At 43.1% G+C, this 25,595-nt stretch overlaps 1 protein-coding gene across 50 annotated transcripts in view; it reads right to left on the reverse strand.

Moving 5' to 3' along the window:
* LOC137503854 (titin homolog) overlaps positions 1–25,595 on the reverse strand; it is a 1,065,379-nt gene that overhangs the window by 805,356 nt on the left and 234,428 nt on the right. For all 50 annotated transcript variants that reach the window (XM_068231415.1, XM_068231409.1, XM_068231432.1 and 47 more), the window contains one exon: positions 13,328–13,387. In XM_068231415.1, the coding sequence (XP_068087516.1) occupies positions 13,328–13,387 (60 nt within the window). The remainder of the gene's footprint in view (positions 1–13,327; positions 13,388–25,595) is intronic.

The following is a 25,595-nucleotide window of genomic DNA, read 5'->3' on the forward strand; positions in this document are numbered from 1 at the left end:
CCTTGCCTTAAGTGTGGATGTAGACACTGTGAGCAGTGATGAACCCTTGGACTACTGGGCGTGCAGGCTTGAGCTGTGGCCAGAGCTGTCACAATTTGCCATCCAACTTCTGTCTTGCCCTGCCTCAAACATCCTGTCAGAAACGACCTTCAGCGCAGCTGGGGGCATCGTCACTGAGAAGAGAAGTTGCCTAAGTCACAAAAGTGTTCAGTACCTCACCTTTATCAAAATGAATGAGGCATGGATCCCGGATGGCTACTGCCAGCCCGAAAGACTAAGTCAGTCCCCACACACAGCATATCTGACTGCACGCCGTGTGACTGCCTGCCCCAAGACAAAATCGCTCCCCACACAGCATCTCTGCCTGCAGGCTGCTTGACTGCCTTCTCTGCCACCAGGGGCAAACCCAGGATTTTCAAGGGGGGAATTCCTGAAAGTTTTCCCTCAGCCACGCACAAGACAGTATAATAATATGGTGGGACATCATGCTTGGTACACATAATGCAATTTCCCATCCGACTGACAACAGGATCGATCAGGAGCAGTTTGAATACAGATAATAATGAGGACAGCCGACATTAGTAATGAAGGGGAAAGTGAAGCATTCACACAGCAGGGCACAGGGTTGTGCTCATACCTGACTCTGTTAAGTTCCCCAGAGCTGCTCCACGCTCTGTACACACGCTGCTGCTACATCCAAAGTCAACTGTAGCAGGGAAAGAAAGGGTGCAGTGCAGTGAGCTGCAGGATACCTGCAGATATTCTGGTGTCTCAACTTGTGCCTGTCCACAGACACTGCACCGGCCCTGGTCTGAGGGGGGATTCTGGGCAACTGTAATCCCCCCCCCCCCCCTGCGTTTGCCTATGGCCACCACCTACAGGGTCCAGGAAACCAGGCGGATTCCTGCATTTTTAAGGCCGCTGCTAGCAGGCATGACCGACGGCTATATGAGTGTCTCGGGGGGGGGGGGGGGGGGGGCACACCCAAGATAATAAGGTTGTTGCTTCATTGTGGACAGACCAAATTTGATCAGCTGGACAGTCCCTGTTCTTTTATCATTGAGCTACCACAGCCCGGCGACTATATGGGTTTTAAAACCGCCACAGCCTACATTCTCGCCATGGTGAGCACCAGTCCAGCACGGCCATCACTACACAAACAGCTGTTTGCGGTGCGTTACACAGTGAGTTTGTGTCAGTGTGAAGCAGTATTCTTATTACACTCCCTGATTGATGTATACACATGCAAGATGTTTTAAAGCACCTTAGGCCTGCAATTTAGCATTCAATGTGATTTCTGCCCTTAAAACGCTGCTTTGCGTCAAATCCACATTTTTCCATTGGCGTCTATCCCACTCATCCATGCAAAAACTCAGATAAATTAGATTAATATCAGTTAAACCCGTTGAAACATCACTTTTGTGGCCAGCATAAGTGTTTCTAGTTTTCAAAGTTCGCCTCCCCATTGAAGTCTATTGCGATTCGTGGAAGTTCGTGCGAACCGAACTTTTGCGGAAGTTCGCATTCGCGGTTCACAAACCAAAATCGGAGGTTCGGGTCATCTCTAATCCTGAAGCAAACAGAAATAAGATACTTACCTTATTAGTGGAAGGCCTCTGGATAGCCCAGAGGCTTTCCAGGTCTTCTTGCAGGCCACTGTTCCATCACAGGGTGCTTTGGTTTCTTAAGTGTGTGAGTGCTGCAATGAACAAGTGTGTCTATACTGGGCATGCATGAGTAAAATCTGAGCATGCCCTGTAGAACAAAGGCACTCACGCATAGAGGAGAAAAGCCATGCACAAGCACCTTCGTTGTAATGGGCATGCATGGTCCTTACTCACACATGCCCAGTATGTACATGCTCATCGATGACAGTGCTCAGACACTGATGAAACTTATTTGATCAGAAATGGACTCATCATGGTAATGATGGGGTCTAAGAAAGTACAAAAAATCTCTGAACTATCCAGAGATGTCCTACTTCTTAGGTAAGTATATATATATATATATATATATATATATATATATATATATATATATATATATATGTATATATAGTAAATGTATTTGCTTCATGATTTATTTAAACTAACAGTTAAGTGGGAAAAAAAAGTTACTCTGAATTTACCTGGAGCTTTTTCCAGGCCTCTGAGGTATCTGGGGTCCTTCTGTGTCTTTCCAGTCCCCTCTATTGTGCTGCTGTCAGTCAAACTAAAGCATAACAGGGACAACGCATGGGGTGACAGTGATACAATGGAGGAGACTGGTAGCAGAGTGAGGAACCTCAGATACTAAGGAGAGCTAGAAGAATCCCCAGGTAAGTTACACTCAACTTTTCTCGGTGTACTGTCTGTGTGTGTGGAGTGTGTGTGATCTGTGTGGAGTGTGTGCAGTCAGTGTGTGTGTGGAGTGTGTAAGGGGAGATTTGAGCAATGTGCATTTTCAAAACACCCCAGGCATGGACACTAAAGTTGCATTACCAAACCTGTGCCCCTTCTCCCTCCTCCACATGTTGGATTAGCAGCAGCTGCAACACAGTGAGCACACTTCTTTCACGATCCTCTCCAGCACCAAAGTGCATTGCAGAGCATTCCCCGCCTCTCCATGCCCTTGATAGGCTGAATTTGGGCAGGAGGGCGGAGGTGGAGATGTCATGTTTCCATGCCAGCGAGCTAGGCTGTACTAGCGTGTGTCCGTTCCCGGCAGCTGGCATGCATCTTGCAGCTGCTAATGTATCTGATTTCTGCCTGATTCGGGGACTGCCTAGCTGCCCGCTGTGCACTGAGAGGGCGGAAAAGGACCGAACGGGGTGACTTTACTGTGAGGTCAGAAATAAAGTGAAGTGGACACAGCTCCCCACCTGCGGCCGCCCTTTACATTGTATCAAAATCTGTCGCCCTAGTCCTGTGTCTTGGGGGCCTTCCCAGAAATCCAGGCCATGTGGGTAACTGACAGATCTCTCTCTTATCAGATTTGATTAGAGAAAGTTTTGTCTCTTGGTCAAATATGCTCATACATCGCTACCTTTATACTAGAAGATGTATGGATTGTTCTCAGCTGTGCGAGTAATGTCTGAGTCTAGCTTAGCTAATAGAGGTCCAAGAACAGTCAGTGCATTGTCTTGCATTAGCTGGGTTTAGACATATGACAATCACTGAGCTCAAAATATAAATAGAAGGGGAAGTGGAAGAGAGAATCCATATGCAACAATGGCACCAGTCATTACAACCAACAACATCACTTAGAACTTTCAGGCTGGCACTACACAAAACCTTCAGAGTGGAGAGTCAGACAATTGCCGTTGTCTGTTTGCTATAGCGATGCTTGTACAAAATCTTATACAAAATCTTTACTAACTCTGTATTCAATAAGGAAAAGGATAAAGTGGTTTGTATTTCCTAGAGACTCTGACCCTGATTCAGAGAACTTTTCTCCTAACTTTTCTTTGTATCTAAAAATACATCTATCAAGTAAAAAGCAATAAAAGGTACATAAGAAAAGTTTTTTTAGTACTTGGTTTTAGTACTTTTTTTTTCCCTGTAAAGGGTTTATAGATAAAGTGTAAAACTCCTGTGAGATAAATGTAACAAAAAGCTCACTGAATCAGGGCCTCTGTTAGGCCTCATACACATGCCTGAATTAAGTCGGCTGAGGTGGTCGATAATGACTGCCTCAGTCAACAATCAGGCTTGTGTACAACACCCAACGACCCCCAACGTCCAACCCACGAGCAATTTGCCAGATGGATCTACCCAATCCCAGTGCCGCCGATCCCATTGTTCACGCCGTTCCCCTACCCACAGCATGATGTCACGCAAGCGCTGCTCGTCGTCCCTCTGTCGCCACCAGCATAGCAACATCATCTACACAGCTGACATGGGAACATGCAGTAAGGCTTAGCGATGTCGCCCAATGGGATTAGGTCCTGATCCCTGATGGTCGACATAAGTTGTAAATGTGTACGAGCCCTTAGATGCCAGTAGAGCTCCCTTCTCTCTCCTTTTTACTCCATTTGAAGAGAAATATGTTACCTTTAGATAAAAACAAGGAACACCAAGAGCCCCAATAGTGTAATATGTACTGGTAAATGGTTACTAGATAGAGTAAATATTAATACTCACAAACCAGGGTTACCATTAGGCAACCACTATAAAGGCAGGTGGGGAGATTTTCCTGACCCCACTCAGGAATAAGAAGTCGCTCTCTGTAGATGAGAAAAAGGGGTTCAACCCTCCACCCAGGGTGGACTCAATATTATGCAGGAGAACAGAGGTGCCAAAAGGATAAAAGGAAGCTAAATGAGCTTAAAAACCAAATTTTTGGTAAATAGAGGAGGTAGTGGTGGACTTACCTCCTCCAAGTAGACACACAACGACTGTAGTAAACACAGTCAATATATTTTATTTATGAACTCCAAATATGCAATGCGTTTCGCAGGTTTGATCCCGCTTCATCAGGCAATAACAACGGAGCAATAGCATATGTGGTCAGTAGAAGAGCCAGGCACCTCTGTGTCAGTGTGTCTACTTGGAGGAGGTAAGTCCACCACTACCTCCTCTATTTACCAAGAATTTGGTTTTTAAGCTCATTTAGCTTCCTTTTATCCTTTTGGTGCCTCTGTTCTCCTGCATAATGTTACCTTTAGAGTAGCAGATGTACCAGGCGTCAAATTTTTCATTAATAGGATAGCACACTTATGCTGTAAGATGAATGAGGCTGGCATTGGACTATGCAATAGAAAGCTGTCACTAAACATTTTTCTTTTCATTTGTAAGCAGCATAAAAAAACTGTCCAAAAGAGGCACAAGCAGTTTTTATACTGGAGTGTTTTTATAAATTAAGCCCTTTCCTTGATCCCTATGAAATAACAACACCACTTCAATAAATTAATATAAATGTAACTGTAGGGCTTACATCATGGAACAGATTTTGTACATAAGGCTGTAATCAATAGAAAGTAGAAATTCTTGGACATAAGCTTTTAGTGCTTTAGGCCTTGGGCTCATATGCTCTAAGGCAGCTAATCATTCTGAGCATATTGAATCAGGCTGCAACAATGTGCTACTTCAGCTGTTGGCTAGCACCACTGCTAATAATAGTGTTCAGCCACAGAGACAGACCTTGTTGGCACAGCATTCCCCGGCCCTGATTTTACTCATCCTGATAAAAATTGAGATCATCTCTCTATTTGGCTATCAATTCCTTTTCCTGTGTTATTATATTAAAATATTCTATAACTAGTTGTACAAATATCCTAATGCTGGGGATTCTAAAATTCTACCCTTTTAAGCATACTGTTTCAATCTTGAATTTTTACAAATTCCATTGTTCCAGTGTGCTAGAGATAGTGTGCTAGAGATGTTTGTTTTGTGAGATTGACATTTTCTTTTTCAAATTTTAATGCAGAATTCTGTTAAGGTAGGACGGTGATATGACAAGAGATAAAGTGAATATCTCCAATAGCATTTCAGATTGTGATACAAACATGTTATTGTTATAGGACAGTTAAGTGACAAGACTGTATACTCTGTACAGTGTTGCGGAAGATGTCAGCGCAATATAAATTCTAAATAACAATACAAATCTTAAGCCTTTACTGGTTTTATATTGCTTTCTATGTTACTGTTAGGTTAATGTGAAGTTTTAACTATGAATATTTTATAATTGCTACTTAAACCCAGCAGATGCTTCTATAAGAGACCCAGCCAAAGAATTGTCAATGTTGTTGCTGTTAGATTTCACAATGCAGATGTAAGTCATGTGGTTGAACATGGCATATGTCCAACCGTCCATCAAAATCAAAGTAACTTTTGGGGCCTAAAAACACAATATGAATGGTATTTGTCTTGTCTTATCTTTGGATTTAGTCATATTTTCTTCTGGCTCTTCGTGCAATCCCAGAAAGATATAAAGATGTTGAGATCAGTGAGATCATAATTCTGTGGGAGACTGGGGCCATGTCATCTCTTGCAGGACCCCTTTTCTTTTCCTTTTTTTTATTTTTGATACGGAAAGCTCTATCATTCTGCCAAAAAGTGTACCTGGAAGAGCTGATGCTATTTATAAGGTAGAGTGACACCAAACATTGATTTAGATTTTGTTCTTTTGTTTAATTTTTTATTCTGAGCTTTAGAAATGTACCTGTATGTCTGAGGTAATTTTCTGGTTGCAGAATACATTTAGGATATGGTGAAATTATGTGATTTATAATTACGTACTTATACTAAGCATGGAGGAATCTATTAGTTCTGACAATAATTCTATACTCCACATATAGAAATGCAGTTCCTTGCCTAAAAGGAACCTCTACCATGCTTCACTGTTGTCACTCAAAATATGTACCAATCACCGTCTGTTACTGCTAAACATTTCAAATTTCTCTAGAGTACCTGTTGCTATTTGCCCTTAACCAATCCTTGTGTTTTCACACCTGTTGTTTCACACACTTAGCTTTGTTTTTTTCATATGAGTCTCAATCCCTTAACTGTGTGGAAATATACCAGGGAAAACTGATGCTGTTTTAAAGGCAAATGGTGGTCACACTAGTTATTCATTTAATGTAGCTTTTCCTGTTTAGCACCTTTTAGGTTCACTACAGATAAAGAAAAATAATTAATTGCATTAATTTTGTAATTTTAAAACATCCTCACTTTACAACATGTTTACTCAAGTGCCTAAAATATTTGCACAACATTGCATATCATACTTTTATTGCTTATGTGTACCTCCGTGGAGGGATTACTTTCTCACACCCTTTTCTTGGTGACTCTGGGACACTGAGCAAATGAGAAGGATGTTCTCAGTAGAAGCACAAAAAGCAATATAAAAAACCCATAGGCAACATTTCCCCACATTAACAAAGGATAGTGTTTTTATTGTTTTATGCAACTCCGTTGCAAAGATCTCCCCCACTTCCTGTTTACAATAACCTAGCTGATGCAAAAATTTGCTGATTATAGTCAATAATCACTTAATAACACTCAATTTAGTGAACATCTGAAGTCAGAGTTATATGGAGGTTGCCATACTTAAGGTGGCCATAAACTCGTTAGATTTGCAGCAGATAGACCATCAGATAGATTGCTGATCTATCTGATGTGTTTAGGAACATTTTTTACTAGGAACAGATTTGAAATCTATTGAAAATCGATCTGATGGCATTTTTTTGCCATCAGATTTCCATTAGGGCCAATGCAAAATGATAAGCACTCTCAACAGATCGACCTAGATTTTCCAGCCTGCCAGATCGATTGAAATCGATCGAAATCGATCGAAATCAGCCACAAATCGGTCAATTGGTCAATCGATTTGCAATCAACCAATCGATTGATCGATTTTGATCGTTCGATCGGCCAAAAATCGGCTGAGTGTACGGGCCCCTATTGTTATTTCCTTTCAAACAATGCAAATTACCTGGATGTCCTGCTGATCCTCTGCCTCTAATACTTTTAGTCATAGACCGTAAACAAGCATGCAGATCAGATATTTCTGACTGAAGTCTTATTGGATTAGCTGCATGCTTTTTTTTCCAGGTGTGTGATTCATACACTACTGAATCTAGATAGGCAGGACACCGGGCATCTGGTATTTTTTAAAGGGAAATAAATGTGGCAGCCTCCATATCCCTCTCACTTCAGGTGTCCTTTAAGTACAGTACCTGTCAATAATATGCATTCATTAGTTTTCAAATTATTTAAAAAAAGAAACTGAGGTGAGAAAAGTAATTTTTTAGGGTCATTTTTTATGAGTTCTAATTTTTTTTTTTTTTATGAATCTGGATTACAGCATAAGATTTATTACAAAGATGCATGTTTTGTTTTGTTTTTTCTTCTGGAAAAGACTAACAATATCCAGTACTGAATGAATTGTATTTTACCAAGGTTATCATTTAACCAATTTCCACTGCTTAGTGTGAATGATTCAGCAACAGTGTGGAAACTTGGAAATGCCATTGCATCCTAACCCTTGCCAAGTCTGTAGAAAGAAACACTTAATCTTCAGTTTTGTGTCACTGTCATTTCCCAGTGGGAAGTTCAGATTGATGACAACAGGTGTAGCTGCTGCTGTTACAGGGAGCATGCCTGTGGTGACATTTATGAAGGGTTTAGCCTGAGATTGTGTATCAGGTTTTCCTGCTGGTGTCAGTCAGACATCGTAAGTGACCGACCATATGGACGAACTATAAAGACATCACACAGGGCTGGTTAACTAATTGATGCATTATTGAGGAAGCTGGTCGGAAACAGTCTTTGGTCTAGCATGTAACAGTGGTAAAAGGTCACCAAAACAATTAAAATATTCTGTTTATTTTTATTATAATGGTAAATATTAATACCCTTGCATCGGGATATTAGAAAATATGTCTGTTTGTATAGTAAATATAGCAAATAAAGCACTTGGTGTTATGTCAGCCTATTGAATACAACTTTCCACATCACATAAGAGATTCTTATGACTCTGACCACTTCCCCCCTTACAGATCCAAAAGAAAGAACTCCCACTAAGAAAATGCAGCCCAGCAGGGAAAACAAATGCCCTGATTTTCTGTTAACATACACACTGCTTTGCAATGAACAGTCTGAAATCTACCTTACTTTACTATGTTTTCATTTTATTTTAATTGTTAATATTGGAGTCAGTCAATTAACTGGTGCATATACATTTGCTAGGATCCAACATCCTGTCTGTACACAGAAAATGTTTAAATTCTACAGCTAAAGCAGTTTTTGACTTGACAAATGCTCAAATTATTAACAGCAAAAAAGACTACACAAACTTTTAGGACAACATTCACAAAAAAATTGTATGTTAAAAACACACATTTAAAATATACATTTCCACCATAGTGAAATGCACTAGAAATTAATTTGTTTCTATGTTGCTTTCACATACAGCAAGTACTGAAAATATGACAAGCTTTGTAGTAGTCCATGTCCTTTTGGGGGATTCTCAGGGATTTATTTATTTACAAAAGCACTTACTAAATTGCAGTTGCTCAGTCAAACTTCCAAAATAGTGTGCAAATTAGTGGGGAGGGTGGCCAGCATTATATAGATCCTTTGCATAGAGCGCTTTTGTGAAAAATCAATCAAAAAACATTTCTTAATACAAATTTATGAAAATGTTAAAGACATTAACAGAAGGTTTAACTTCCCTGGCGGTATCATTATTTCCGGAATTTAGGGTCTTTTCAGCACATTTCAGGCCCTAAAAAAAGGAAAAATTCATGCCACCAGAAAGCCAACAGCAGCCCCAGCACTCACTCACTTCCCTGGGCTCAAGCACTGCAATTTTCCCTCAGTAAAAACACCCGCTACATGCTATACTCTGCATAGAGCTCCCGCTACACTCGGGCTTACTGCCAGGGAGGTTAACTTGTTGTGAAATGGGTTTCATGACACCTTGTTTAAAGCGAAACCGTAATCAAGAATTGAACTTCATCCCAATCAGTAGCTGATACCCCCTTTCCCATGAGAAATATATTCCTTTTCTCAAACGGATCATCAGGGGGCTCTGTATGGCTTATTTTGTGGTAACACCCTTCCCACAGTGGTGTGACATCAGCGCCTCACAGCACTGAGGTACTGACATCACACTGTGGGAGCCTTATTGCATTGTGGGAAATAGCAGCTGTTTCCAACTGCCAAAAATGTAAGCAGCATCACCTTCCAGTGACATCACCTGCCAGCAGTAAAAATGTCACCATGTAATACATGTCAGAATGTAAATCAGGGAGAGAAAAGATTTGAAAATGAGCAGACACTGACTAAATCATTTTCACATAATTATTGTAAAAATTAAGCACTTTTTTTATTACATTATTTCACTGGAGTTCCTCTTTAACATGATTGACTTGGCTTCATGATCTTCAGAAACCTGCTAGATTTCATGTATGCTTGCATGAGCTCACTTGCTCCAGCCTGCTGATCACCTGACATCTAACTGCTAAACAGTAACCAGCACAACTGCCATCTACGTGTTTACTATTTACCTGCATCAGTGTTTTCCTTCAACTAACATCTGGAAATATGCCTGAAGAAGGGGGTAGAAAAAAAAAGCGTTGTGTTGTCTCTGGGTGAGCACTTCCGGTGCAGAGTGCCATCAAGCAGCTGGCACACAGTGGATTCACTGCCTTCAGCCTCCGATGTGAAGGATGCCAAACAGGCCTACAGGGACAACTTACAGTGCTATAGGTGTGGTCCGCAACAGGACGATGGCTTAAAATTATAAAACGTAGGTAGCGCTAAAAAATGGCAAAGCTTTATTAAAAACAGATATTGCACTATACAGGCCAATAGGTAATGATAATCATTAGATCATTAGGCTGTCAGAGACCCTGCTCTTAAACCATTCATACCACCAAGCACACAGAGTTTGGAGGAACTTAAGATTGTTAGGAGGTGGTGGGAACCATTGAGAAGGCATCATTGTTGAATGGAGGAGGTGCACAACCCACTCAGAGGGAGCTCCTCTTCACAACACAGTATGGTTCCCAGGCACTTCTGATCAAAAAATCTCTGAATAAGTATTGGTACCTTCTGGGTGAAGATGAGATTTTTTTAGCATTACCTATGTTTTATAATTTTAATTTCATGCAAGTTACACAGAGCTTGAGTTTATTGTAAACTGTCGAAATAGCTATTATCTACCTTGCAGCACCCTGATTATATATTGTTTGAATAACGGCTTAGCAGTATTTTTTTTTACTGAAATCCAATGATATATAATGATATATGTGGGTAATAGAGATTAACTGACATCTTTTCCCTCTAATTTTACAGACAGTCTTGCTGCAGATGGATTTGAATAAAACTAAAATGCAGCTGGAGCTAGTGTTTATTTGGATGTTGCTTCAGTCCATAAACACTGCTAAAATATATATTCTCTTTAGTTTTAAGACCATTTAGCTAAAATATATAGCTTTCTCATTGCCGAAGATAGATTCGGCTCCTCAGAAGTTAAACTTGATGTTAGTTTAAAAAAAAAAAAAAAAAATCAACAGTTATAGTTTTGTTATTGATGGCTTTTAAAATGCAGTTTAGTGTATTAAAGTGTCCCCTAAAGGGGGATGTTGGTAGAGGATGGATGGGGTGTGGGGATGCACTTAAAACATCCTCAGTGTCACAAGGCAGGCTAACTAGAGTTGCATAAACACAAGACAACAGGGCACATATGCAATTAAGTTTTTCTCCTGAGCTTTCTCCTAGGTGATATTTTCACACCTTGTCATAAAATGCCTTTTAACCCACCAGCAATCAAGTAATTATTCGGAATCATTTTGATAGTACTTTTTCACCAACTTTTATATACTTTTTTAATCATTGGAAAGGAAATGTTTAATATCCTTCTATCCTGCTAAAATAAGTTAATTCGCCCCACAATGTACTGGTGGTTTTAGAATTAAAGTGTATCCGAAATAAACTTTTACTCATTGCATACTTGTGTTCCTTTCATATAGTTTATAGGGCAGTCCTCAAGCCAAATACTTTTTTTGTTTTTGTTTTAATACTCTAATTCCCTATAAACTAAACAAGCCTCGCTCACAGCTTCTCCAGAGCCTTGGCACCCTCAGACCCACGTAGCAAGGGCTTATGGGAGCTCAGTCTGGGCAGGAGGAGGGGGAGGTATTACTAACCAGAGATTTCAGAGGCAGAGGGGAGGAGGGAGGAGGAGAGGGAAGTGAAGTTTTCTCTGGCTGAGGGCTGAAGATACAGATCAGCTTGCCTGTGTGTAATGTGACGAACATGGCTGCCCTCGTATCACAGGAATAAATAATCATAAACTTTTGAAGCTGCTTGCAGATAGATCTGCTGAGTAAACGATCTAAACTTTAGATAAGATATATAGACAAGTTACTTGTTATAAATGGTTTTTCATCTCGGATCCGCTTTAACCACTTCTTCCACCACTACAATATATCTACATCCTCTGACTTCAGCGAAGCAACCAGGACATAGATGTAGAATTTTTAGTGGTGACATAGCTATGCACGATCTGGCGCACGCCAGCACTAATTGTTTTAAGGGAAAATATGTTCCCTTGACCAATTAGTGATCCCCCCCCCCCCCCCCCCGATGAACATGTTGAAAATGCTTTTATGTCCCTATCTCTGCGCGGAAGGGGAGAAATGAACGATCACCACTGTTGGCTACAGCAGTGATCGTTCATCTTTCCCCTTCCATGCAGAGATAGGGACATAAAAGCATATTCAACAAGCCTTTCTCACCTCTAAGTCTTCCAGCAAGGATCCTGCAGCGGCAGCCTCTGTGTTCAGCTTTGCAGCCAGCTCCGTACTGCCCCACACACGAGTCCTGGCTTGATGACATCATCAAGCTGGGACTCATGCATGGGGCAGTATGGAGCTGGCTGTAGAGCTGGATTCAGAGGTTGTCGTTGCAGGATCCTCAATGGAACAGGGAGAGGTAAGACAGGCTTATTGAAAATGCTTTTATGTTCTGATCACTGCACTGAGGGGGAGGCTGCCTAATAGGGGAGGGGGAATAGGGTGGCACTACACATCTGGGTATCTAAATTAAAGGGGTGGGGGATCCTGATTATGGGGTCACAACTGGCTATCCATACTCTGGGGGGATACAGTATTTATAGGGAGGGAGCTATTACCAGGGGCACAACTGGCTAGCTATACTTGAAGTGGTGGAGGGTAATACCAGGGGCACATCTGGCTATATACTGGGGGGCTAATTCCAGGGGCACACCTTGCTGTCTATTATGGGATGACCTAATACCAGGGGCATCTCTGGCTTTCTATTATGGGAGGAACTAATACCAGGGGGCACATCTAGCTACCTATAGTGTGGGGCTAATGCTGGATTCCCATCTGGTTACCTTTACTTGGGGGGGCTCTTATACTGGGGGACACATCTGGCTACCTGTAGGGGGTCTCAATACTGGGGGCAGATCTGGCTACCTTTAGGGGGCTAATACTGGGGGCACATCTGGCTACTTATACTGGGGGGGGGGATTCTGCCTAATACGGGGGCCATATCTGCTACCTATACTGGGGTGGACACAATTTAGCAGTGGGAGCACAATTTACAATCTAGTGCTGGAGAACCTTTGCCAGCCCTATCAGGTTAGCATACGAGGACACCAGTAGACAACTGGAAAAATCTGTATAAGCAAGGGGGACCACGGGTCAAATGGGGAAATGGGAAAGTGGTAAAATGTTATATGGGGATGCAGTGAAAACTATTGCAATAAAATATACTGTGTGACCACACTCACTTTTAAGATCACACAAACATTTAGGATATAAATGTTCTTGTTTTTTATAGGACATTATGAAATAACTAGATATATCAGATACCTTTTGCTTGAGGTTTCTTCTCTGGCTTCTCTTTAAGGTCAGGTTTTGGTTTTACAATTTCTAAGATTAATACAGAAAACAAGATGTTAGTACACAAGCATAAAATGTGAGTGGTCTTACATATATAAGGCAGACTTGTGGTTCAATTTCTTTACTTCATAATTGCTGTATACATTATTCAGTTGGCTTGATAGCATAAACAGATGTATATATACTGTATGCATTGCACTGTACTTTTATCTTGAACAAATAACATGAATCATAACTGACTCATCTTCACCCTTCTTCCCTACCGAAATAAGAATCCCACTATTTAAAAGCATCCTTAACCTTTTGAAATGTATAGACAATTCTGTCTCTTGTACTTATAAATGCCCTTGATTACGCCCTCATAATCAAGAAACAAACTGCTGTCATGGTGAATAGTCCTTATGACTGAAGTAATTAACTTTTCTGTCCTTCATGGCAAAACGTTGTAATGTTTTTGCTAAATTATGTAGCAAAGCAGACTTTGCCTTTCTACTGCTACATTTGTGTGATATTATCCTTAGAGATTTTAGTAGCTTCAGTTCCTTAAGCCTCATCAGCAGTGTAATTTGTTTTCTGTGCCTTTGTCGCTGCACAATCACTGAAATCTGTTTCTGGCACTACATCTGCCAGCTGTGACTGTGTGACACACTAAGGGCTTGGTGGCAGGAGCCAGGGGGCAAACACACTACAAATGCAACGCGCAAGTGCATTTATAGTGCATGTGTGGCTTGCTGAACACCAGAATACAGGATGCTGTGCTTTGAATACAGGAGCACAATGCTACAGTTATATAACCTGCTGTACAGCCACTCACCTACACAAGGACTAATGAGGAACAATGTCTCCATTTGCTAACATTTAAGTGATGAATAGAGCCACCAACATATTTTTTATTTATTTTCTTTTGTGCTGTCATTATGTCATAAAACCACTTTATATGAAGAATTGTGTCTGGCAGAGTTCTTATTGAAAGAGCACCTGTGATAAATGGGCTTTTGTTAAATTCTTAAGTCTCACTCTTACATTGTCATAATGCTGAACTTATGCTGTCAGGTTGAGGAGTTTGTTTGACTTAACTTGTCTTGCCTTACTGTAGATTGTCAGGGATGGAGAGCTGACATAAAACTTGCCTGAGGCTCTTTGTGGAAAACAGAGACTCTTATAACTCTCAACATTGGTGCTGAGTGGAATACATGAAGGGAACTAAAGGCTTTGTTAACAGACGGTAAACATCTGAAGAGAATATCTGCTGGCAGCATTGTACAGCAAAGTATGAGGGCTGAGACCAGGAAGCAGATGTTAAAGACAAACTCCAGGAGCAACAAACACGCTTTTTATCTCCCTCCTCAACACAGGTCTGTATTTTTTTTTTTCAAATAATGCTAGCAATGACATCTTTTGCTGCACTTTACAGAATACATTGAAACATGTGTCTCTCTAATTCTCCCAGAGTACACAAAGGAAATACATGTAAACAGACAGAGATACAAACTCCATGCATACAGTGTCTGGGCTAATATTCATACCCATGACCCTAGCACTGCAACAATTTTTCTACTGTGCTGTCCCATAAATCCCAACATTTTGGGCCCGATCCGAATCACTTGTTCTCCTGAATTTTCTCCTTAGAGATAATTTTTCATCTTCTGTTCAAAATAACTTTTCAGCACTCTGCAACTGAAAAGGTACCGCAAAGTAGGTAAAAAAAAGTACTGTAAAAATTATTATTAGTATTTTCTTGCTTGCTAGTGCCCTAAAAGGCATTTTGTTGATAAGGAATGAAATTATCACTTAGTAGTGAAATTAGGAGAAAAGGGGAATTGTTTTAAGCCCTTTGTGTCTAAGATGGTTTTGATGTCATCAGCATCAGCCTGAGCAATGTCTAAGTTGGAAAGTACTGAGCCTGTTCAGATTAGCTCACTACTTTGATGTCAGCCTCCTTAATGGGAATTCCTTCTAACTTTTCCAATTAGGCCCGGTTCACATTGGCACAAAAAACGGTCCTAACGGAGGTGAACAGATCTTATGTTAATCAAAAGGATCCATTCACATTGCTCCATTAGAACAGATTTGTTTGGCTGCGATAATGCCAGAGCGATGTACACATCACATTGACCGCGCGCAATAATGGAACGGATGCCTATTAAATACCGATCCGTTTCAGGCATCAGTTTATGCACTGAACATTTTTTATCAATCCAGTGTGAATTATGGCTATAGCGGCGCACAGGCAGTAATTTGGGCGCTGTCAAAAGACGGAGGCCAAATTACTATAAAACAGCATAATTCAGCCGCCAGCAATAGCTGGCAGCTGAATGAGCTGTTTTTTGGCTTGGCCTTGCGCCCAAATTTCCAGGTGCTGCTTTTGCATGTATGCATACCAGAAGAGTGATGTCATTGCAAGTCAAGGTGACGGTGGAAAAGGAACAGTCAACTGCAGTACCTGCCATTGTGACCATAAGGGCCAGCTTCGACCTAGCCGGTGTGCGTCTTGCAGGATGCACGCTGGCAATAGCCATGATGCAAATATGCATTCGAATCACAGCCGTGCCATACACAGCTATAGGGATTTAGGTGGGTGCTGTGGGAAACTTTAGCATACCGCCCAGAACTGCACTTCAGTGCGATTCAGACAGCAAGCCATAGGATGGATAGGCAGTGGTTTTCCACTTGACTCGTCTGCAGGGAAATGCCGCAGAATCAGGCTGGATTCTGCCCTAGTGGAAAGCAGGCTCTAAGAACAAAAGTGCAGCCACTGTTGAGCCAGAACAAGCAGTAAAGGAGCAACAACATATTAATTTCAGTTTTGCTGAAACTTCTTCAGTAGTCCTATTCCGAATCCTAGCAATAAATGTGGAGCTGGCTGTGTTGCTGATCTTCGGGTTTCAGTCATTTCTAAGTCTTATACCTCCAACAACAATGTTGTTGCATCAGTGGAATCAGACATTACTCAAATTCTTTGATTCTGTGGCTCAGAAAACAGTAGCACTACAGTCAAGAACGAAGCCTTATTCTTATCCCTTTCAGCATATATTAGACAGATGCTGGTGCAGCATTTCATATAATGAGAGTAATAGAAAATGACATAACTGTGATCAAGGAAGGACATTTTTAACATTCCCATTCTGATTTATGCTTACCACTCCTTAAAGTGGATCCGAGGTGAACTTTTACTCATTGCATAATTGTGTTCCTTTCCTATTGTTTATAGGGCTTTCTTCAAGCCAAATAATTTTTTGTTTTTGTTTTAATACTCTAATTCCCTAAAAATTAAATAAACCACGCCCACAGGTTTTCAGAAAGCCTTGGCAGTAGCAAGGGCTCATGGGAGCTCAGTCTGGGCAGGGGGAGGAGGAGGTGTTACTAGCCATTTATTTCAGAGGCAGAGGGGAGGAGGGGGGATTAGGTTTTTTTCACAGTCTGAGTGCTGATGGTGCAGATAAGCCTGCCTCTGTGTAATGTTTACAAACAACATGGCTGCTGTCATTGTATCACAGGAAGAAATAATCATTTTCTGTTAAATCTGTTTGCAGCTAGATTTGCTGTGTAAACTATCTAAACTTTAGATAAGATATATAGACAAGTTACTTGTTATAGTTAGTTTTTCATCTCTGATCCGCTTTAACTAAAAAATTGTAATTCATCCTCAGTTGAAATAGGTGAAATGAAAGCTCCTGTGGGCTTCTTTAGATGTGATGCCAAGTTGGATTTTTGAAAACAATGCCATTTAACAAAAGGACAACCAGCCTGCAATAACTTCATTGCTAGACCCCTGTCAGTAAGGAGGACATTCTGATTTCCACAAATGTATGTAGTAATTGCTTAAGAAAATAGTTTATGAGAATGCAAACCTTGTATAAATGTCATAATTTACACATAAAACAGTATATTACCAACATTATTGGGAATGCTGACTTTACACACACTTTGTAACGATCGGTGGGCGCAGAGAGTATCTGATTACCGGTGATCTGCAGTATCGCCGGAAATACAGATATATACCAGATTATAAGTGATCTGCAGTCTCACCGATAATCCGATATACAAACTAACCTCTGTTCGCCTGAGTAGAGTGTAGTGTTTTGGTGTAACAGTAACACTAGGAGGCCTAGGCCTCAGTGCAGCAAGGAGAACTGCACGTATTCCTTCCGCAGACCTGAGCTCTCCAAGACGGGAGGAGTCAGACTGACAGTAGGAAGGAAAGTCCGAGAGTGACACTCAGGAAGAAGTGTCACTAACAGGACTGGGAACCGCCTCCAATCGTGAGGTCGGTTCTCGAGGTCAGACAAGCCAGGTCGTACACACACGGACAGATAAAGTACAAATACAGTAGGCAAAGGCGGAGTCAAAGTACAGGCAGGGTTCGGCAACGGGGTATCAGATATATCGGGGTACAAAATCAGGAGGCAGAAACAGAGTCTTGGAATGAGCCGAGGTTCGGCAACAGAGTATCAGAAATATCGAGGTACAAGGTCAGAGTTCAGGAGGATAGTCGAGGCAGGCAAAAGTCATAACATATAATCACAATCAAACTAGTACTTTAGCTATCAAATATCTAGCTAAGTGTAGGATTACAGCTCCAGCTGGTCCCGGCACACTTCAGGGTCTGACTACGGATCTGGGTGCTCCCACGTATGTGATCGCACGCCAGACAAAGAGCAAGTGAACAACCAGCAGTATATATACTCTAGGACCTTTCCAGGACCTCCCTAATTGCTGGTCCAATGAGAGCAGTGGAATTTGTCAGCTGACCCAGCTGGTCAGCCGACACCCTTCTAACTGCTATTTAAACTCTGCCTTTCTGCTCGCGCGCGTGTAAGTCTGAATCTTGGTGGACTATCAGTCCCAGCCACACCAGTACTGTCATGCAATGTATCTAGTGCGGGGGCCGCCTCTGATGCGGATTCCGCCGTTCCCAATGCGGATTCCGCCGCACTGCCTATGCGGCATGCAGCGTTTTTTCCGCGTTGTGACACCATGCTGGACGCGGAAACAGCCGCCTCACCTTGAGAGACGGCGGCATTTCCGCGTTTCCTTACAGTACCCCCTCCCCGAGGAGTGGACTCCGGACAACTCCTACCAGGTTTCTCGGGATGTAAGGCATGAAACTCCCTCCTTAACTCGTCTGCATGCATGCGTGAACCCGGTACCCACTGTCTCTCCTCAATGCCGTACCCTTTCCAATGTACGAGGTACTGTACCGAATTCTGTACCATGCGTGAATCCAATATCTTTTCTACCTCGTACTCAGGTTGGTCGTCCACCACCACAGGAGGAGGAGGAGTGGGACCCACATGGACTGCTGGTTTAAGCAGGGAAACGTGGAAGGACTTTACCCCACGCATGCTGGCGGGAAGATCAACGGAATACGTAACGTTGTTGATCTTCTTGGCCACTGAAAATGGACCCACAAACCTGGGGCCCAGTTTATCTGAGGGCTGTCTCAGGGTTAAGTGACGTGTGGACACCCAGACCAAGTCTCCTGGCTGGAACTTCCACTCCAATGAGCGTCTTTTGTCAGCCTGACCCTTTTGACTCTGGAATGCCCTTTCCAGATTACTCTTCACCTTCCCCCAGATGACTTTAAATGCCCTGTGCCAGGCTTCCAGGGTTGGAAACGGAGAGGAGGCAACTGGCAAGGGGGAAAACTTGGGCGATCTCCCCGTTACCACCTGAAAAGGCGAAAATCCGGAGGAGGAATTTCTCAAGTTATTTTGAGCAAATTCTGCGAAGGGCAAAAATCTGACCCAGTCGTCTTGTGCCTCCGCAACATAACATCTCAAAAATTGTTCTAGAGACTGATTTATCCTTTCAGTCTGGCCATTAGTCTGTGGGTGGTAGCCGGACGAGAAAGACAGCTTCATGCCCATTTGGTGGCAAAATGCCCTCCAGAATCTAGAAATGAATTGGACTCCCCTATCCGACACTATGTTTTCCGGAATGCCATGCAGCCGGAAAATGTGGATGATGAACAGGTCGGCCAATTCCTGAGCCGAGGGGAGTCCTTTCAAGGGCACGAAATGGGCCATCTTGCTGAAGCGGTCGACTACCACCCAAATGACCGACATGCCTTCAGACCTGGGGAGCTCACCCACGAAATCCATGGACAAGTGGGTCCATGGCTCACTCGGGGCGGGCAAAGGCTGTAAGGTACCGACAGGTGCCAGCCGGGAGGGTTTACTCTTAGCACATACTGCGCATTCCCTAACAAATTCCCTGCAATCAACAGACAGGGAAGGCCACCAGGCACACCTGGCTACAAGATCCTGTGTTCTGGCAACTCCAGGATGTCCAGCATTTTTATGTGCGTGGAACATTTCAAGGATCTGAAGACGAAAGGGCAAGGGAATAAACATGACCCCTTCAGGCTTCCCTTCCGGGATGTCCTGCTGGAAGGGGCTCAACGTCTCCTTCCAGTCTTCCCAAGTATCAATTGCAGCCAGCACCAATTTTCGCGGAACAATCGTCTCAGGGACGGAGGCCTGTGCTGTTTCTGGCTCAAAGCACCTGGATAGCGCATCTGCCTTAGTATTCTTACTGCCCGGGGTGTACGTAATCACGAATGTGAACCTTGAAAAAAACAGGGACCATCGAGCCTGACGAGGGCTTAACCTCTTAGCCCCCTCGATGTATTCCAGATTCTTGTGGTCGGTAAAAACCGTGATAGTATGCTCCGCTCCTTCTAACCAATGACGCCATTCTTCAAAGGCTAGTTTAATGGCTAAGAGTTCCCTGTTGCCTATATCGTAGTTTCTCTCTGCTGGAGAGAATCTCCGAGAAAAATAGGCACATGGGTGCAATCTACCCTGTAAGCCTGAACGTTGAGACAGCACAGCCCCCACCCCGACTTCTGAGGCGTCTACCTCAACAATAAAAGGGAAGGAAGTGTCTACGTGTCTTAGTATGGGTGCTGTGCAGAACAGCTCCTTCAAGGTCGAAAATGCCTGTAGGGCCTCAGGCGACCAGTGAGTAGTATCCGCCCCTTTCCTAGTGAGACTGGTGAGAGGTGCAATAACGGTGGAGTACCCCTTTATGAACCTCCTATAATAGTTTGCAAAACCCAGAAAACGTTGCAACGACTTTAACCCCACCGGCTGAGGCCACTCCAGAACAGCGGATACCTTGGCAGGGTCCATAGACAGGCCCGAGGTGGAGATTATGTACCCCAGAAAGGCGACAGATGTAACTTCAAAAATACATTTTTCCAACTTGGCGTACAGCAGATTTTGTCTCAACTTGTTTAGCACAAATCTGACATGGACCCTGTGCTCGGAGAGGTTGTTGGAGTAAATTAGTATATCGTCAAGGTATACAAGCACAAACCTACCCAACACCTCCCTGAATACCTCGTTAATCAATTCCTGGAAGACGGCTGGCGCATTGCACAACCCGAAGGGCATCACTAAGTACTCGTAATGCCCATCGGGTGTGTTGAAGGCCGTCTTCCATTCATCGCCCTCTCTAATGCGGATCAGGTTGTATGCACCCCTCAGATCCAATTTTGAAAAGATCTTAGCGTCTGTGACCTGCGTGAATAAATCGTCTATTAATGGCAACGGATAACGATTCTTCACCGTGATTTTATTTAGGCCCCGATAATCGATGCAAGGTCGAAGACCTCCGTCTTTTTTCTTAACAAAAAAAGAAACCGGCCCCTGCAGGCGAGCGGGAGGGGCGAATGAACCCCTTGGCCAGATTGTCACGGATGTACTCCTGCATAGCCACCTTCTCTGGTCCAGACAAATTATACAGGTGACCCCTAGGGGGCATACAACCGGCACGGAGATCGATGGGGCAATCGAAAGGGCGATGAGGAGGTAACCTATCAGCAGCCCTGGGACAGAATACATCCGAGAACTCGGAGTATTGCTCGGGAACACCCTCCACATGTACCTTGGTCTGACCTAATACCACTTTTCCTAGGCACTGTTGGGAACAGAAGTCTGACCAACTGGTTAATTGTCCTGTCGCCCAATTGATCTGTGGCGAATGAAGCTGCAGCCAAGGCATACCTAGGACAATGGTGGAGGTGGTCATATGTAACACAAAAAAACGTAAACTCTCCCTATGCAGTACCCCAGTAATGACTTCCACCTCTGGTGTCTGGGACAGCGGACGGTCCCTTTGTAACGGGGAGTCGTCCACGGCAGTAACCTGGATAGGTGGTTTTACTGGGGTGAGAGGAATGTCCAACTTCTCTGCAAATTCGGAACTCATGAAGTTAGCCGCGGAGCCTGAATCAATAAAGGCCTCTGTGGCTTCAGATTTGTCCCCCCATGTAATCGTACAGGGGAGGAGCAATCGTCTTTCTTTCAGGGGTGCGAGCTGGGCGCCTAGGGTGTCACCCCTTATCACTCCTAGGCGGTAGCGTTTCCCGGCTTATCCTTATTAGGCTTAATGAGACAGTCTCGTACCCTATGCCCCCCTTCACCACAGTATAAACATAGTTGTTCCGACAATCTCCGTCTTCTCTCCACTTGGGTCAATTTAGACCGACCGATCTGCATCGGCTCAGGTGGAGGCAAGACCGGAGATGATGAGACAGAAGGAGACGGAGTTACTAGGGGTGCAGCGGGAGGCACTGTGTAAGAGACTGTGTAAGAGGTCGGCCTAAGCCGATGACTGCCCCTAGTCTGTCTCTGATGGCGTAGCCTACGGTCGTTTCGAATGGCCGATGAGATGGCCTCGTCGACTGTTTTGGGTTCGGGTTGGCTTAACATTAGGTCGGAGACCTCATCTGACAACCCAGACAGGAAGTAATCTAACAGGGCATAAGTGCCAAACCTGGCCGTAACTGACCACCTACGAAATTCGGCCGCATAATCCTCGACTGGACCCCTGCCTTGCCGTAAAAGTTTGAGCTTCCGCTCAGAGGATGCAGCAAGGTCAGGGTCGTCGTAGATTACGGCCATGGCCTTAAAAAATTCCTCTACCGAGGTCAGAGCAGTATCGGTAGAAGGCAGGTTGTATGCCCATGACTGGGAGTCACCAGACAGCAAAGTTTTAATAAAGGTGACCCGTTGGGTCTCAGTCCCCGAGGATCGGGGTCTCAACTCGAAATACGATAACACTCTACTCCTGAAATTCCGGAAGTCAGACTTGTGGCCGGAAAATTTATCAGGTACAGGCATACGTATGTCAGTACTAGGAGAGGATCACACTGAATCAACTGACGTCTGGAGGGTTTGCACAGAGCCTGACAGGACATCAATCATAGTCTTGTGGCTACCCAGCACTTGGTTGATGTTTTCCACCGAAGTGGCAAGTGCGCCCAGACGGTCAGTATGTGCGTCCATTTGCATTTTTTGGGTCTGGCGTTCTGTAACGATCGGTGGGCGCAGAGAGTATCTGATTACCGGTGATCTGCAGTATCGCCGGAAATACAGATATATACCAGATTATAAGTGATCTGCAGTCTCACCGATAATCCGATATACAAACTAACCTCTGTTCGCCTGAGTAGAGTGTAGTGTTTTGGTGTAACAGTAACACTAGGAGGCCTAGGCCTCAGTGCAGCAAGGAGAACTGCACGTATTCCTTCCGCAGACCTGAGCTCTCCAAGACGGGAGGAGTCAGACTGACAGTAGGAAGGAAAGTCCGAGAGTGACACTCAGGAAGAAGTGTCACTAACAGGACTGGGAACCGCCTCCAATCGTGAGGTCGGTTCTCGAGGTCAGACAAGCCAGGTCGTACACACACGGACAGATAAAGTACAAATACAGTAGGCAAAGGCGGAGTCAAAGTACAGGCAGGGTTCGGCAACGGGGTATCAGATATATCGGGGTACAAAATCAGGAGGCAGAAACAGAGTCTTGGAACGAGCCGAGGTTCGGCAACAGAGTATCAGAAATATCGAGGTACAAGGTCAGAGTTCAGGAGGATAGTCGAGGCAGGCAAAAGTCATAACATATAATCACAATCAAACTAGTACTTTAGCTATCAAATATCTAGCTAAGTGTAGGATTACAGCTCCAGCTGGTCCCGGCACACTTCAGGGTCTGACTACGGATCTGGGTGCTCCCACGTATGTGATCGCACGCCAGACAAAGAGCAAGTGAACAACCAGCAGTATATATACTCTAGGACCTTTCCAGGACCTCCCTAATTGCTGGTCCAATGAGAGCAGTGGAATTTGTCAGCTGACCCAGCTGGTCAGCTGACACCCTTCTAACTGCTATTTAAACTCTGCCTTTCTGCTCGCGCGCGTGTAAGTCTGAATCTTGGTGGACTATCAGTCCCAGCCACACCAGTACTGTCATGCAATGTATCTAGTGCGGGGGCCGCCTCTGATGCGGATTCCGCCGTTCCCAATGCGGATTCCGCCGCACTGCCTATGCGGCATGCAGCGTTTTTTCCGCGTTGTGACACCATGCTGGACGCGGAAACAGCCGCCTCACCTTGAGAGACGGCGGCATTTCCGCGTTTCCTTACACACTTGAACTTGAGTAACATTTCATTCTTAATCCATAGGCTTTAATATAGAGTTGGCCCACCTTTGGCAGCTATAACAGCTTCAACTCTTCTGGGAAGGCTTTTGCCAAGGTTTAGGAGTTTGTTTATGGGAATAAGTGATGATCATAATCTGTCAATTATGATTATGCAAAATTACACATACATTTTCGCAATTACGCATACACGTAATTACAAATTCGTAATTCAGTTGACTTTGTATAATCATTCGTAATTACATGTAATTTTGGTAGCAATGGCATGTATGGGGGCTTTGCTATTCACCGCCAGAGTCAGCACGAAATTACGTGTAAATTACGCATAAATTCACGCATAACTACAAATGGGAACAATTAACTATGAAATGAATTATGCTATTCCCCTGAAATTTTGCATTATGATTACAATGCGTAATTGTGTATTACGATGTGTAATTAGGCATGGGTGTAATTTCTGCTCATCACTAAGAAATTTTTGACCATTCCTCCAGAAGAGGATTAGCCAAGTTAGGCACTAATGTTGGATAAGAAGGTATGGCGCACAGTCTCAAATCTGATTCAGCCCAAAAGTGTACTTTTAGCTAGAGTTCAGGGCTCTGTGAAGGCCAATCATGTACCTCAACTCAAAGCTAGCTCATTCATGTCTTTATGGACCTTTTTTGTGCACGGGTGCGCAGTCATGTTGGAACAGAAAGGGACCATATCCAAATTGTTGTTACAAAGTTAGGAGCGTGATATTGTCCAAAAATGTCTTGGTAGCCTGAAGCATTGAGAGTTCTTTTCACTGGAACTATGCAGTGAAGCCAAATTCCCGAGGAACAACTCAACACCATAATCCCTCCTCCACCCAACCTTACACTTGGCACAATGTATTCAGACAAGTCCTGTTCTCTTGAAATTCTATAGAGAAAAAGGTTTGTTTTGAAATACACAGATTTAACACAAGTATATAAGTTCAATTCGTCCAAAGGAGTATGTCAAACAAGTTGTATGGGATACATTTTCTTTACAATAACCATTACGCAGACATTTATCACTACAGTTTTGTGATAGTGATAAATATGTAAATCACCATAAAAACAACCTGCTTAAACTGCTGTGTAATAAAGAGAAAACACCATATAGAATAATAACACAGCTTTGACAGAGCAAACAACGCAAGACACAACAACATACAGAACTAATACATGCATGAAGATATGTGTGCACATGAAAGAAAGCGTTGAAATTTCCAGGAGAGAACTAGTAATCAGCCATGTGAATGACATAAAATAACATATAACTACCTAAAATGAGCACAAAACATGAAATCGATGTGTTTGTTAAGAAAGCAATCACTTATAACTTGTTTGGCATGTCCCTTTGAGAAAATTGAAGGGCTATTTTCTATACTGTTGTACAGTTTTTATATTTATGTGCATCTTTTATTTTATATAACCACATCTGGATTCACTGGAGCATGCTTGTGTTTTACTGATTTTTTGACCAAACCTGAATCTTGGCAATTCAGATTTGGTTCTGCGAGAACTGAGTATCACCATGTTTTGGGCTAAATGTGTCCTGGTACTTGGCAGGCTATCCCATATGCTCTAATCCACCAATCACAGTCTCCTAGTATTTGCCCACACCAAAGCCCTATAAAAGTGGAGATATGGAACATCTTAGTGACCATTTTACAGTGGAAATGGAGCTAGCTTGGTGTTGCTGCTGAGAAAATTAGTTTACTAGTGTAAACATTTTTGTCCTTTAAGAATGCATTTCTACTGCTGTTGTGATAACTGGAGAGCTTA

This window comes from Hyperolius riggenbachi, chromosome 4 (assembly GCF_040937935.1).
Source record: "Hyperolius riggenbachi isolate aHypRig1 chromosome 4, aHypRig1.pri, whole genome shotgun sequence".
In the NCBI taxonomy this organism is placed as follows: Eukaryota; Metazoa; Chordata; class Amphibia; order Anura; family Hyperoliidae; genus Hyperolius; species Hyperolius riggenbachi.